This window comes from Piliocolobus tephrosceles, chromosome 6, assembly GCF_002776525.5.
Source record: "Piliocolobus tephrosceles isolate RC106 chromosome 6, ASM277652v3, whole genome shotgun sequence".
Classification (NCBI taxonomy): domain Eukaryota; kingdom Metazoa; phylum Chordata; class Mammalia; order Primates; family Cercopithecidae; genus Piliocolobus; species Piliocolobus tephrosceles.
Window position 1 is genome coordinate 79,335,128 of NC_045439.1, and position 16,826 is coordinate 79,351,953.

The window sequence follows — 16,826 nt, forward strand, 5'->3', positions numbered from 1 at the left end:
GACGCAAATGGAAATCACCAGCTTCATTCGGCTCAGGACAGAAGGCACAGATGGGAGCGTCTTACTGCACTCTCTAGAAAGGCTCACCATTTTTATATCCATATTACAATGTGTGCTGGATCCAGCTTCCATATTCATTGTTCCAATCACATCAGATGTTTCCTCAGATGCCTTTATAAGTTTTTCATAGCCATCTCTCCATCAGTTTAAAATTATTTGTTATTGTGTTAAATTGTGAGTCCATCTAACTTTATCAACTTTGCATACATATTGACTCAAATTATTTTAGGCTGATGGGTCTCTCTCCTGTTCTTTAAAATGAAATTTGAAAGGAGACTTCACAATCTGTGCCAATAACCTATTTTTTAACTTTTAAAAAATAATTGACCTTATGGGAAAAATGAAACCGTTTTCTAAATAATCATATCCAGTAAATGATTGAAAAGCACTTGAAAAATGCAGAAACCTTGGATCTTGAATAATGACATTTGATAATAAATATATTGCTTCTTTGTCTTTAAATCAACTACTGTTTCCTTTTCAGCTAGTGAGACAGCAAAAAATTAAGAAAGACAAGTCCTTACCTTTTCCTTGACTGCTTCCAGTTCTGCATCTGTAATTTTCCATGGAGTTTCTCTTTTTAATTTCTCAGCAGTTGTTAAATCTTTGCAGCTTTCATGGAGACGATATGGTTCAATCATCTCTTCAAAGACTTTCCAGCTGAAATTTGAATTATAAAGGAGGCCTCACAGTGGGAAACTAACTCATTATTTCACAGATACTCCAGGTATGACTGGCTCTGCTGGCTGTGGAATCAGAGCTGAATATCATGCAAATCTTTTAAGAATTATCTTTGCAGGGAATTTACTGTGAGTAAAACCATGGCTACAGTACACCCTCCCTACCCCAGAAAAGGCCTTAGTGTGTTCGAGGCCTTGCTAGCCTATTAGGTATTAGATCTTCAATATTATCACACAAACACATAGGTAGTAATTGTTCTGCAAATACATTTTCTGCATAGTGTAGTCAAAGACATAGTTGTAATGTAGATACTGTAGCACACAAATGAGTTTTCACCTGCTTATTGTACAGACTCTATGGGAGAAATTAATCAATTAACGTAGGAAATGGATATGGCTACCTGCACCCTTAGTCTACATGGCAACTCCCACTCATGTCAGGAGGCCGCTGGCAGGTAGGAGGAGAACAGCAAGGGCTCCCACAAGTTTAATGATTGTAGAACAATTTGGATGCTTTCTGCAAATAATGCTCCCCTTGTCCTTTTGTTGTTTGATGTTGCTGTCTGAGATTTTCAAATGAGTATTATTCAGGTTCATGTTAGGAGAAAGAACAAAAATCAATACTGTTTTAATGCCTAAAAATCTGAGACTGTGTTAGAACATTTAAAAAGAAATTGCTGAGGAGAAAACTAGCAGCTAAGAGCTACAGAACATTTTAAAAATTACTTATAAGAACCTCATAAGATTTATTTTTAAAAACAATGATACGAAGTAAAACTTATATTTACGGCAGTAGTTGTCTCTAGTGTGCTACTTTAAGATGATCTCAAGAACAATTTCTTTGGTATTATATAATGTAGCTTAGTTATAATTTAGTAATTTTGGAATGAATAATAATTAGAATCAATATGCTGTTAAGTCAGGAAATGAAAATATGAAGTAATGAGTTCAATTATCTCACCAACTGGTCTGATTTAGGATTTGCAGATAAAAGTGCAGAGATTACAAAGGAGCAGGATTGTCCCTACTAGTGAGCCTTTGTTAAGAGACTGAAAAGATACTTAATGCGTTAGGCTTCTATTGCATTGACTTATTTAGAAAGGTAGGGAAAGAATAAGACTGATAGGCCCTATTATTCTTTCAACTTTGATTTCCTATTTCAACAGTGTCGTGCCTTTAGAGACCTCTGGGAGGGGTCATTACTACGGAAAGGTGCTGGCTTCGGAGAGTAGGGTCTGGCTTCTCGCTCCAGCTCTTGCATTGTCCTCCTTGGCCTGGATATTCTAGGCTATAAAAGGGGAGTAACCATGGCTGCTAGAAGGGGAGTAACAATGGCTGCTAGAAACTGGTTTGAGAGTCACTGTGATGATTTGGGTGACAGTGCTCTGAAAAGCATGCAGTGCCTTGGAAAGGCAAGACATTCACTTTACTCAGCAGCCACAGGATTGATGTTAGCAATGGAGAGGCTTTTTGTTTAAGCTCTTCATATACTTATTTTGATCAGGATGAGAGTTTCTTTGCAGCTCAACCCAAATTCTTGTTAGAAAGCACAGGACAAAAATAGTTTCCTAAGGAATAGAAGGTGGAGTAGAGGTTGCTGGTTGTCTCCCCAGCAACTGTACTATGTTTTCCTCATTGCAGTTTCAGTGGAAATGACTTCATTGCCAGCATAGACAATCAGCACAACTCTATGTCTTCTTCCAGAGTGATTGGCCAGGTGGGCACATAACATAGGGAAACTTGAACCAATAAGTACCCATTATTATGCTGACCACAGTAATGTCTCAGTGGCTTAGGTTAGTGAAACCTGAAAGGAGCCCTGGACCCTGAGCTCAGTAATTTGGGAAGAGACAAACTTTCTCTCCTATGGAATATACATGAGCGAGTAGGTAGTCCTGGTTGCAATTGACAGTCATCTTGTTTTTATAAGTGAAATCAACTTTGATGGATGCTTTTATTAAAAAACAAGTAAAGTAGGGAGATTGAAAGAGAATTAGTCCTTGTTTACAAAATTAACCTAGATCAAGCTTAGCCTGAAATCCAACATATGATTGTATTTTAAAGTTACATATGAAAGTAATTCCTATTGTCTAAATCACTGTGAGTTAAGTTTTCTTTTACTTGCAATTGAAACATGCTAAGTGACACGGGATGATAACGGGTCTGTATTTGCCCGTTTTTGTCTTTGAACACTTACTGCTCCTTCTCTGTGTTCATCTTTGATTTGTTTATCCTTTGAATCATCTTTGAACTGGCTATTTTTCATTCTCTTCACTAGGGGATCCTGACGTAGCTCAAGATTTCTATTTTGATTCTCATTAAATCTGATTTTTTCCTTATAAGTACTTTTAATTGACTCTAGAATAAGCCAAGTGTTACAAGCTATTAAATATAAATAAGAATTCAATTGTTAAAATTAACTGCTGCCTTCCCCATCCTTGTTACTCATAACAAAGTTTAAAACTTTTTAAATTGCATAATATTTTCCCTCCAAGTCCACATAAAATTTCTTCTCTCAAAGTAATGTACCAATTGTTTCTGGGACTACTCTAGCATCTTTAAACTAAATTACCTACTTAATTGCTTCTAGTTTCTCTTTGATTTCCACATAAAGATTGTTGTCTTTTTGTCCTAAGACTTTTAATTCAGTCTATACAATAAAAAATGGAATTTAAGCACAAGAGCTTTTCAGTTTCTCCTGGCTCGATTATTTTCTCATTAACTTTGCTTTTATACTCCCTTTCACCCTTGCTCTACCATGTTTATAGATAATGTTTCTATGATAAAATTCCTCCATCAAGACTTACTGATGTTTTATGGGTAGTTGAAAGATTTATTAAAGGCAATTTGAGGGCATTTAAAATTAGCCTCCAACGTGGAAATCACTGACAAGCTATTTTTGACATATTGTGTATCACCTGGTGACCAAGAACGAATAGTGATTAGGGGATAGTTGTTAACAGGAGGTAGGGGCTGCCTGGTCCAGGTGGGAGCTGAAATTGAGCCAGTGTTTTATTCTTTAAACGTTAGCTCCTGGGTCTGGGGCTGCATCAGCCCAGAGGAAGAGTTCTCTTTCTCTGATTAGACCATCCGGAGGAGTTGCCTTAATTAAGGTATTACAAATGTGCCAGATACGCTACTAGTGGCCATCTGTGAGATTTACTGAATGACCGTACTGTGTTCTACATTAGGGTTACTTTCAAGTATTGGAACAGCCATTGCCAACATCAGATAGGGACTGTTTTATAAAGTAATATGACATCACTGTGGCAGGAGGTTGAAGAGAAGAAGATGGTTCTTCCAGCACACTCCGTCTGGTGGCCTCCTGTTTCGTCAGCAGGGTGTATTGGTCACAAGGATTCTTTTATTTTAGTAAGAATGGATTTTTTTTTTCCTGCATTTTCCTTAATACCTTGAAACAACAGAGAGAAAATCTCCAAAATTTCGAAAACTAATTGATTTCCTGACAAAAAAATTAATTCTTTTTATTCCAGGATAATGAGGATATGTGACAAATACCAAATGAACATGGTGGACATCAGAAGAGGACATCCTGGGACAAAGGTCAGAGTAGTAAGAAGAAGAGTGTCCAGACCACAAAAAGTATTCAAAGAAAAAAGAGGCTTGGTTAATGGAAGAGGTACATCAGCCTCAGCAAAAGGACAGAAAGGATGGTTATGCAGGGTGGTGACCGTGGCAGCTGGACAGACTAGTATGAAAGAAGGAGAAGGATATAAGGACTTGGGTTGAGAAAACTAGACTGACAAGTAAAGAGACAAAGAAATATAGGCACAAATTAGTCAGCAAAACATTGATAATGTCAGCAAACATTGATAATGCTTAGCTAAGGATAAGACCAACAACAGCAAGGAGAATTTGGCTACAAGAAGTGGGTGAGGCCAGGTGTGCTGGCTCATGCCTGTAATTCCAGTACTTTGGGAAGCCAAGGTGGCAGCATCAGTTAAGCCCAGGGGTTTGAGACCAGTCAGGGCAATATAGTGAGACTTTTTCTTTACCAGAAAAAAGCTGGGTATAGTGGCTCATGCCTATAGACCCAGCTACTCAAGAGGCTGAGGCAGGAGGATCTCTTGAGCCCTGGAGTTAGAGGCTATGATGAGCTGTGATTGTACCACTGCAGCCTAGCCTAGATGACAGAGTGAGATCCTGTCTCAAAAAAAAAAAAAAAAAAAAATGGATAATTCATGTTCAGTAAGGCTTATAGGAAATCCAAAGTCAGTAGAAGACACAGTGACTACCCACTAGACAACAGAAAATGGCCCTATCTTGCAGAGCACTGGCCGGCTATGCCCTATTGCTAAGTGGCATGTACTAAGGAATTGTTGGACTTGCTGTTATGAAAGAGGATGTATTTCTACCAATTAGAGCCATATGATGAGCTTGTTTGATTATATCACTGCAAATGCCAAAATGCAATGATACAGAGAATGGAAATTCTTTGAATAAAAAGTGGAAGGCTACCAGAGACTACTGTATGACAACCCAGTTAATATCAGAATGTTAATTACATTTGTCAATGAGAATTACGTGTTCTTAGTTTTTCTTATGCATTTATAACTGTAGAAATACAAGAATGTAATGCATTAGAGTATGATGTAAAGAAATATCACAAAGTAATAACCAGTTTAACTCTGTCGATTATAGCTTTCTTATTACAGTTAATTTATTTCTTTTCTCTCCCTCTCTCTTTTCTTTTCTTTTTTTTTTTTTAAGATGGAGTCTTGCTCTGTTGCTAAGGCTATAGTGCAATGGTACGATCTCGGCTTACCACAACCTCTGCCTCCCGGATCCAAGTGATTCTCCTGCCTCAGTCTCCCGAGTAGTTTGGATTACAGGCACCCACCACCACGCTTGGCTAATTTTTGTATTTTTATTAGAGACAGGGTTTCGTCATGTTGGTCAGGCTGGTCTCGAACTCCTGATCTCAGGTGATCTGCCTGCCTTGGCCTCCCAAAGTGCTGGGATTACAGGTGTAAGCCACCGTGCCCGGCTCTTTTTTCTTTTCTTTTCTTTTTTTTTTTTTTTTTTTGAGACAGGGTCTCAAAAAAGAGACTCTTGTCACCCAGCCTGCAGTGCAGTGGGGTGATCATGGCTCACTGTAGCCTTGACATCCCAGGTTCACGTGATCCTCCTGCTTCAGCCTCCTGAGTAGGACTACAGGCATACACCACCAAGCCTGGTGAATTTTTTCTATTTTGGGGGGTCTTGGTATGTTGCCCAGGCTGCTCTGGAACTCCTGGGCTCAAGCAATCCTCCTGTCTTGGCCTCCCAAAGTGCTGAGGTTACAGGTGTGAACCACCACGCCTTGCAGTTAAGGTGTTTTTGTAAAACCATTTTAACTGACCCACTGCCTTGGAAGGATCAGGAGTAACCTCAAAGAATATAAAATTCAAGTTTGTTTGATGAGTAAGAATGCATCTTAAATTGGAATAATTTTCAGTTAGTTATTAAGCTCATATAGAATAGCCATAAATCAAAAGAAGGAAAGAGTCAAGAAGCGTTGAAAAACATGGAATTATAATCCATCAAGAAGTACAAAAGGGGCTGGGTGTGGTGGCTCACGCCTGTAATCCCAGCACTTTGGGAGGCTGAGGCAAGCAGATCACAAGGTCAGGAGATCGAGACCATCCTGGTCAGCATGGTGAAACCCCGTCTCTACTAAAAAAAAAAAAAAAAAAAAATACAAAAATTAGCTGGGCGTGGTGGCACGTGCCTGTAATCCCAGCTATTCAGCAGCTGAGTGAGGCAGGAGAATCCCTTGAACCAGGGCGTTGGAGGTTGCAGTGAGCCAAGATGGCGCCATTGCACTCCAGCCTGGCAACAGAGCGAGACTCCATTTTAAAAAAAACAACAAAAAAAGAAGTACAAAAGGAAGAAGAAATGATGATCAACAGAAAAGGGAAGAGATCTGACAGAACCGTGATAATCTAAGCCATTCTGGGACCTTCACATCCCTCTGTATGATTCCTCTTGGAGGCCCCACTCTACACAAAATGAAATGTATTAAATTGCATCTGAGTGCAACAGAAAAAATGATTTTAGACTATAAATAATTGAAAACATTTTGTAATTGTTAAATGATAACTCTAAATATTTAATTTAATTTAAAATTGGCCATGGTTTCTAAACAATCTTCTTGCACCCTTGCAAACTACTGTGAAGATCTAACCTACAAGTGTTTTCAAATATCAGTGTTGCCAGGTGTGATGGCTCATGCCTGTAATCCCAGCACTTTGGGAGGCTAAGGCGGGCAGATCACTTAAGCTCAGGGGCTTGAGACCAGCCTGGGCAACATGGCGAAAGCCTGTCTCTACCAAAAAATTAGCCAGGAGTGGTGGCACGTGCTTGTGGTCCCAGCTACCTAGGAGGACAAGGTGGGAGAATGACCTGAGTCCAGGAGGCAGAGGTTGTTGTGAGCTGAGATTGTACTGCTACACTCCATCCTGGGTGACAGAGTGAGACCCTGTCTCAAAAAAAAAAAACTCCAAAAATATAATTGTTATAAGCTGAATGCTTGTGTCCCCCCACCCAAATTCATGTGTTGAAGCCCTAACTTCCATGTGATAGTATTTGGAGGTGAAGCCTTTGGGTGGTAATTAGGTTGAGATGAGTTCATGAGGGTAGGTTCCCTATTATAGGGTTAGTGCTCTTATAGGAGGAGAAAGAGAGGATTCTTTCCACCATGTGAGGGCATAGCAAGGAGGCGGCCATCTGCACACCACGAAGAGGGCCCTCAAAGGAAATTGAGTAAGTTAGCGCCTTGAACTTGGACTTCCCAGAACTTCACCAGAACTGTGAGAAATAAGTGTCTGTTGTTTAATCCACCCAGTCCATGGCATTTTGGTATAGCAGCCTGAGCTGACAAAGACACTAATGGAGTTGATAAATATAACAATTAATGAGGATTAAAATAATGTCACATTTTGAAGATATTTAAATGATTACTTTGATTTTGTCATTTTCTTTTTTTATTTTGGAGCCAGTACATTTCTTTTCCAGGCTTCAGATAGTTTTAGACATCCCCACAAAATTCACAGGCCTTACCTGTTGGGCCTTTAGTGCCTAAAAGCTAAAATGACCCTGGGGAGTTGGTATTGTACGTGTGCCGAGAAGACACGAGCTGTTTCCACATCTTCTCCATCAGAGCTTCCCATCCAGGCTGTTCCACGAGTAACTTTGAATAACAAAACTTGCCCTGATGGCTCCCTTCAGAATAGTATGACCTTGGGCTTCCCGCTACTGTTGCCACCATAGAAACCAAGAACAGGAAGGGCAATTCTAAAATACGAACTAATCTGTTTCAACAATTCTCCCTCTCAGGCTTGTCTTCACTGTAAAAGCTTTTCTTCCCTTTAGAATATACTTGTTCTGTCATGATTATTTGAAGGCCCTTCTTATTAGATCCCATCAAGAAGTCACTGCAGTAAATACATAACATTTTTACTGTTTGATAATCAACACAAAAGAGAATGAGAGAGTACCATGGGTAATCAATGGATCTTGTTAAATATTTCATACCTCTCTTTGTTTGGCTTAATGTTGATGTCACCAATGATATGGATGTCTGCAAATTTTATCCTAAATTTGCTCAGAAGGGAAGCCATTCTGAAAATATGAAAGGAAAATACTTCATCATTGCATATTTAACTATTTTCAATCAAAGAGTTTTGTGTTTGAGTTAAGATATCAAAAGCAATCACGTCTTATTTCAGCTTAGCTTTCAGACAGAGGATTTTTGGTTGGTGTTTGATTTTCATTACAGTACTTGATGAACACATTAAGTGTGGACCAAGCTATTTCACTGAAGGCATAAAGAAACCCCTGTAGGTGCAGACACTGGCAACAGCCAGTCCAGCCTTGCATTTATGTCACAGGGAACAGAATGCAAATCTGTCCACATTTCTTATTATTTGAAAGACAGCAAGTCTTAATACTTATGGACTATTATAATGGTGGTAATTTTTATAGTTACTGACAAACTACTGACAGTTATCATATAATATATCATAATATGATAAATTATATATGATTAATTATATATACAAACATATAAATTATACAATATATAAACATATTATAACATTATAAACCATTGTGTATATTATAAAACCTCATATATATATAAGCCTTATATATATATGGCTTATATATATATATATGAGGTTTTTTCTTGGCAATTGATAATTTTGATATAATTTCAAAGTTACAGAAAAGTGTTTAAGATAATACAAAGAACTCCCAGATTCACCAGTTGTTTATATTTTGTCCCGTTTGATTTACCATTTTCTTTGTTTCTCTCTCTTTATATTTATCTATCTATTTACTTCTATCTCTATCTATCTACCTATCTACTCTAATCTTTTAAAGTCAGTTGCAGATATTAGGCACCTTTACCCCTAAATTTTTCAGTGGGCAGTTGCTAAGAACAAGGACAATCTCTTATATAAAGAGAGCACAATTTTTGAAATTGGAAAATTTAACATTGATGCCATACTACCATTTAAGCCACAAAACATTTTCTAATTATACTAATTGTCCCAATAAAATATTGGCAGCTTTAAGAAATATAAAATATTGTAGACATTATGTTAGTTTCCATGTTAATATGATCCTCTTGAAGTATAATTAAATATATATAATATTAGTATATACATAACATTGATTTGATTGAAAAGACATATATGCATATATGTATAATATATATGCAGTCATACACCACATAATAACATTCTGGTCAATGACAGACTGCATGTACAATCATGGTCCCATAAGATTATAATGAAACTGAAAAATTCCTATCACCTAGTGATGTCATAGCTGTTGTAATAATGGCATAGCACAGCACATTATTCACACGTTTGTGGTGACGCTGGTGTAAACAAACCTACTGCACTGCCAGTCACATAAAAATACAGCACATATAATTGCGTACAGTACATAATACTTGATAACAATAATAAATGACTGTTACTGGTTATGTGTTTACATACTGTACCTTTTATTATTATTTTAGAGTGTACTCCTTCTACTTATTAAAAAAAGTGAACTGTGAAACAGCTTCTGGCAGGTCCTTTAGAAGATATTCCAGAGGAAAGCATTGTTATCATAGGAGATGACAGCTCCATGCCTGTTATTGCCCTGGAACACCTTCCAGTGGGTTACAAGATGTGGACGTGGCAGACAGTGATATTGATGATCCTGACCCTGGATAGAGGTACACTAATGTGTGTGTTTGTGTTTCAGTTTTTAACAAAAATATTTAAATAGAAAAAAGCAGGCTGGGCGCGGTGGCTCACGCCAGTAATCCCAGCACTTTGGGAGGCCGAGACGGGCGGGAGATCGAGACCATCCTGGCTAAGACGGTGAAACCCTGTCTCTACTAAAAATACAAAAAATTAGCCGGGCGCGGTGGCGGGCACCTGTAGTCCCAGTTACTCCTGAGGCTGAGGCAGGAGAATGGCGTGAACCCCGGAGGCGGAGCTTGCAGTGAGCCGAGATCGCGCCACTGCACTCCAGCCTGGGCGACAGAGCGAGACTCCGCCTCAAAATAAAATAAAATAAAATAAAATAAAATAAAATAAATAAATAAATAAATAAATAAATAAATAAATAAAAAAGAAAAGCTTATAGAATAAGGATATAAGAAAAACTTTTGCACAGCTGTACAATATGTTTTAAGTTCTGTGTTATTACAAAAGGGTCAAAAGCTTAGAAATTATAAAGTAAAAAAGTTGCAATAAGGTAAGATGAATTTATTATTAAAGAAAAAAATATTTTTTATTCTCAGGTCCAGCTTTGAAGAAAAATATTTTTGTATAAGTTTTGTGTAGCCCAAGTATGCAGTGTTGATAAAATCTCCAGTCGTGTAGTCATGTCATGGGGCCTCATATTCCCTCACCACTCACGGATGCACCCAGAGCAACTGCCAGTCCTGCAAGTTCCATTCATGGTAAGTGCCCAATACAAGTGGACCATTTTTTATCTTTTATGCTGTACTTTTACTGTACCGTTTCTATGTTTTGATATACAAATATTTACCACTGTGTTACAGTTGTCTACAGTATTCAGTTCAGATTTGTAGCCTAGAGCAACAGGGTATACCATATAACCTAGGTGTGTAGTAGGTTATACCATCTAGGTTTGTGTAAGTACACCCTGATGTTTGCACAATATGAAATTGCCTGACACATTTATCAGACTGTAACAATGTAGCAATATATAACTATATGTGTGTCTGTGTGTATGTGTGTATGTATGTGTGTGTGTGTGTGTGTATATATATATATATATACCACATTCACAGCACAATACATCCAAAGAGGGAAGAGAAAATATTAAAAATTACTGAATAAAGCCTGTCATTGTTTTGTGACTTCTGGAAGTGCTGGTTCCAGGAAGGACGCAGAGCTTAGTCCCTCAGTGCCATGAGGGACTAAGAGATGCTGAAGGTGGTTTTCTGGATTTCCACCAGAGACCTCTAGATGTGTCATGTTCTCAGCATGCTTATTATTCTCACACCTGGCATCAGCTCTCAATGGCTAAATTAATGAGAAAGATACAGACTCACACTGTGGGATTTTTTTTTTTTTTTAATTTAAATTAGAAGAGTTCTCTACAGTCATCCCTTTAAACTCTTTCAAACTACAAAGGAGAAACTGGGGACCCAGATGTGTTTGGCAACTGTTGCAAAGTCCTACAGCTCCTTGATGGCAGAGCTGGGGCTAGAACCCAGGTGTAGTCTCTCCATTTAGTTCTCTTTTACATATGCTATGCTAAGAGTGACTGCCATGAATTAGGAGGTTTGAATTCCCACAGAAAAAGCAAGTGGTCCCAAATTTCCTTTAGGCTCTTCTTTTCTTGGATGCCTTTACTGGTCAGAACAAAATAAGCATTATATGAGATAATGAAGCTCCCACTCAGGACTTGCGATGAGGCTTCTGTGGCACCTTCCTTTTGGAAAGCATTTGTGACAGAGGATAAGAGGTCTTGCTTGAAGACAGTGATCAGGAAAAATATGCAAATAATTTACTGACCAGAGAACCAAGTAAACACGAGGCCTATCCTGGTGGCTTTGTCTTTAAGTCTATTGTGTCTCAGAGACACTTAAAGTTATTAAAATTAAAGCATTAAAGCAACAAACCTCTGAAATGCCCTAACATGTGGGTGGTAAACTACTTACGCAATTTTTTCTTCTTCAATGCGGTTGATCTTTCCTCCAACATAGATCCTTAATTTACAGTCTTTCCATTTTTTTCTGAGAGTCAAGATATAGGGGATAAGAAGTGTTAACCCTGGAATAAAGAGTGAATTATGACACGATGAGTATATCTAAATGGGAGGAAATGAATAGCTTTATATCTTTATTCATTCCCACATTGATAGCTCTTAATTGAGTTACAATCTTTGGAGAACACAGAAATGTTTTTTTTTGTTGAGACAGAGTCTCGCTCTGTCGCCCAGGCTGGAGTGCAGTGGCCCGATCTCAGCTCACTGCAAGCTCCGCCTCCCGGGTTCACGCCATTCTCCTGCCTCAGCCTCCGAAGTAGCTGGGACTACAGGCGCCCGCCACCTCGCCCGGCTAGTTTTTTGCATTTTTTTTTAGTAGAGACGGGGGTTCACTGTGTTAGCCAGGATGGTCTCGATCTCCTGACCTCATGATCCGCCCGTCTCGGCCTCCCAAAGTGCTGGGATTACAGGCTTGAGCCACCGCGCCCGGCCTCCCAAAATGTTATTCTTTAACTAGTATTATTCCCATATACCTTCTCATGCAGTTTGTTAAGTTGATCAAGATAGAAATTCTTGTCCCTAGTGTATTTTCTGAAAGTTTTTACCTCCATCATCAAACAACCACCAAACATCAATTGTGCCTTTTTCTTGTTTCTTTTTAAATTGAGTGCTGGCTTCCACCAGTTTCTGGTTGAACTCTCCCACGTGCATCGACTGGATTGTGTTAATGCTGCCATCTGAAACGAAGGAGGAATTGATGCATCTGTTTGCTTCTGAGGGCAGAAACAAAATAACTTTCCAATCAATCTACTGATGAAAATAGAGAAAAGGTCACAGATTCGTGTTTATTATACCTAAAATAAATAGCGACTCTATTCTTCAAAAGGCAGAGATAAAAGTCCAATCCCAGAATAATTTAGAACACCTTCAATAGTTAAATAAAATATTGACAGTCAATAGTTAAGTAAAACAGCTCTATGATTATAGTTTTTATTAAAAAACAATGGATTTTTTCAGACCTTTAGCAATCTGTCTCAGAGTGGAGTTATTATTTAGGCATGCAACAATGCTACTAGCCAGAAATCCCCATTTCCCCAAATCTCAGATATAAATCAACTTAATAGTATTAATATTTTTATATTTACTTCACATGTGGAAAGTGGTTTTCTGGAAATAAGCTATAGAATCAGAAATATCCTTTCATTAAGGAATTGATTCGTGAAGCACTATTTTGGTTTAAGTTCCATTCAGGTCCGGTTTCTAAACTTTGCCAGGGTCCGTGTGCATCTTGAACTCTGTGACTATTTGGTCCCTTAGTCGGCCTGGCTTACTCCTCTGCTTTCTTTTCAATGAATCTTGTGAAGCTAAAGCCATTTGAGCTATTTGAATCTTTGTGAATTAGATGAAAAAAAAAAAGCTAGAAAATATGGAAATAAAAACATCTTCACTCGAGTTATAGTTCAGGGTGCATATAAAACAGTTAAAATTTTTAAAAATGCAATTTCTACCCTAACATGGATACGATGAAAGTGTACCAGGGAACTCGGCCAGTGTTGGAGCCGGACCTGTTCCTGTTGGCCAAGAGGGGTTTCTCTGCCACAGTGTACATAGTATTTCTCATATCTGTGTCTTTGAAAGTCATGACTTTATTGCTCTCTTTCAAAGAGGTGGTGTCAGCCTGGTGCTTAGAGGAGGGCTGACAGCCTCTTCAGAGCTTCCTCTCTAATCTAAGAGGTTCTGAAGATGCTTTGTTTTATCTTTTGCTGTTTCTGTGTTTAGGGTCTGTCAGTTCTGAAGCAATGATCTGATATTGTTTCTACATCCCTGGGACTGCTGAGGGAGAAAAATTTATTTACAAAATGGACCAAGCTCTGCCCTCACTTACAGACAAGTCAAAGTATCCAGAGGCCTCCTGTTCATACTCAGGTGCCTGGGGCAGGATTGGATCTGGTCTAGAACTCAAAAGAGTTGACAACCAATGAAAGCCTAGAGTAGTGAATGAGCCCTTTAGAGCTGTGTTTAAACTTCTAGGTATTAAAACAGCTTATAACATTATTACTTTTCTTTTCTGAACAATTTGACATGTTGACTTTTGGAAGAGTATATTTTTGCCAAAACAAGTATTGTGATGCAGAAATAAGCTTCCAGAATAAATAACAAGTCCTGCTGTCATAAGGACATTAATGCTTCCCTCTCTCTAGTTAGAGCACACTGTTGGGCTATGACTTTTGAATTTTCCATTATTTTCCAGACTGTACCACTTAATAGAGCAGATTTAATGGATTGTTAACTTTTTTTACAGTTAAACCAAATAATTAGAAAGAAAAGAAGATAGTAGTTAGCATCTAGAACAGTCTTATTTAAATATTTTCATCCTGATGTAGCTTCAGCTTGAATTCAAACACATCATCTACATCATTTTAAGGTGAACTGTAAGGAGTAGGCCACGGCCCATGGGGTTATCCCAGGAACTTGACAGTACCCAGAGTATCTGAAGTGGGACAATATCTGGATTTCCCATCATTCTCTGTAGATATATAAAACTATTATATTATAGGTGAAATTTCATCTTTGGGCTACAGGAGGAAAGCAAACAGACAAACCATTTATGGGGTAGGAGATGGCCTTGTCGAAGAGCCTCTTTGAAGGGTTAGCCCCCGTCAACCTAGACCAGAAGCCTGCTAAGTCTCCACTTGGATCCTGTTGTTTGACTTGGAGACCCTCCCAGAGAAACCATCTTTTCCTGGCCCCACACCAGAATGTGACTTCAGTAACTACAGGACATTCCTGCATAAATAAATGCCTGCTAACATTCTGATTTTTGACCAGCAGAGGTCACTGTGGACCTCATTAAACTCAAACCCACAGCGTTTCGGAAAGTAATTTTCAAAAATCCAAACGTTTGTATCGTCTGTTTATAAAACATATAACGAGCTCTCCCAACCTCTGATCCTCTGTCCCAGGACTGCATACCATAAGTTTACATGTAAGTGTACGATTTAGATGGAATCTACAGGTAGTGAGTATCAATAAAGTTGTAAGTCTTGCATTCTGGTTTGTGATAAAGATGCTTTTCTGAAATCAGCGTTCCAGCTGGATACCGTATTTGCATGTACTAGTCATATTTCAGTTCCCTGAAATGTCTGAAAGGTAAGGGTGTGTGTGGATAAGACGGTTTGGATACTGACTCTTAATTTTCTATCCCCTTTTCATCTTAACTGAGAAACTTCTGTTTCATGGCATGCAATCTACTTAAGCACTATTTGACTTCCAAACCAAATATTACATTTTAAAAATAATTTTTGACAGTAAGATGGTATAAAGTACTTAATGAGGTTGATAAATGACAATAGCTGCTACCGTTTATCCATACTACCTTCTGGAGAGAAACCTTTCAGTTCCTACCTACACTCAATGCCCCCAACATCTTAGATGCTGACTTCGGACTCTTTCTAGATGCTCAAATAGTGACTCATCTTGTAAACTTTCTTGCAAATTTTAAAAAGTACTTACCTTTTTTAGGCGTTGTCTTGGTAATGTTCAACTTGCCAGCTTTTTTAAACAAGCCTCGGATGCCTCCACTTTCCTCTTCACACTCATTGTCTTTGATAGTCGCTTCCAATGCAAGTCTCTCCTGTTCTAATCTCTCTAATTCCTCTGATGAAAGAAGACACAATCACCCACTTAACTCAGAGCTACAAAGTTTGTAGAAACAATCTCATAAACTTTTAATATTTAAAATGGTATGTATGTGATAAGATAATTGTTTATACATAGTATAGTTTTTCTAAATGATTTTTATATATTATCTTTTAATAGAAGTAATATATTTTGGTTGGGTGAGGTAGCTCGTGCCTGTAATCTCAGCACTTTGGGAAGCCAAGACGGGTGTATCGCTTGAGCCCAGGAGTTCAAAACCAGCCTGGGCAACATGGTGAAACTCCATCCCCATGAACGATACAAAAATTAGCCGGGTGTGGTGTGTAGTGCCAGCTACTTGGGAGGCCAAGGTGAGAGGATCACCTGAGCCTGGGGGGTAGAGGCTGCAGTGAGCCGTGATCATGCCACTGCACTGCAGCCTGGGCAATAGAGTGAGATCCTGTCTCCAAAAGAAAAAATAAAAAGTAATGTATCTTAGTAAATTGTATTCAGAAAGCTGTCACAACTAGCTTAAAAAAATAGCTCTATGTGTTAAGTTATGATACATAAAGTTACTACATTTTTATTTGTGAGGGCAAGAGAGGCCATTTAATGCCATTCTTATTCACTACCATGCAAAAATAAACAAACAGAAAATCTTTCACACTGTAAACCACCGATTTACTGACCTAAGCTAGTGGTACAGATATTTTACAACTGGAAGTGACAAAATTACAGAAGTACACTGGGTATATATCAGCCACACAACAATGCTTCATGAATTGAAACATAAAAGCAGACAGCAAGAATTAAGAGAAGATAACAAAATCTTACAATAAACTCTGTAGGCGTTGGATACAAATTACAATGGAAAGCGTCCACCACCATTCCTTTCAATAAGCAAAATATTTTGTGGAGTGGTGACCAAAGTCAAAGAAATAAAAGCTGAGGTTTCTGGGTGCCTGTCAGAGTTCAAATTGCTAAAAGGGGTCTTATGACACGTTTTAGTCTGGAACAGGAGTCAAGCAGTGCAAAATTGCCTGCCCAAGGTTTAGACGCACTATCCAAGCTTTCATGTTGTATCTGGCTGCCTTTTATCTTTTTTGGATTCTGATTGTGACGAAAATTTCCTAGCTGCTATGTAATGTGCTGGATCTTTCTTTGACCTCACCCCGCACTGGATCCGGGTAAGTAAGACTTTCT

At 38.4% G+C, this 16,826-nt stretch overlaps 1 protein-coding gene across 2 annotated transcripts in view; it reads right to left on the bottom strand.

Annotated features, from left to right (window-relative positions):
* SLC12A1 (solute carrier family 12 member 1) overlaps window positions 1-16,826 on the bottom strand; it is a 102,142-nt gene that overhangs the window by 4,280 nt on the left and 81,036 nt on the right. For both annotated transcript variants that reach the window (XM_026447032.2, XM_026447031.2), the window contains exons 21-25: window positions 15,498-15,641; window positions 12,590-12,721; window positions 11,938-12,049; window positions 8,277-8,363; window positions 585-720 (exon numbers count right to left, since the gene is read on the bottom strand). In XM_026447032.2, the coding sequence (XP_026302817.1) occupies window positions 585-720; window positions 8,277-8,363; window positions 11,938-12,049; window positions 12,590-12,721; window positions 15,498-15,641 (611 nt within the window). The remainder of the gene's footprint in view (window positions 1-584; window positions 721-8,276; window positions 8,364-11,937; window positions 12,050-12,589; window positions 12,722-15,497; window positions 15,642-16,826) is intronic.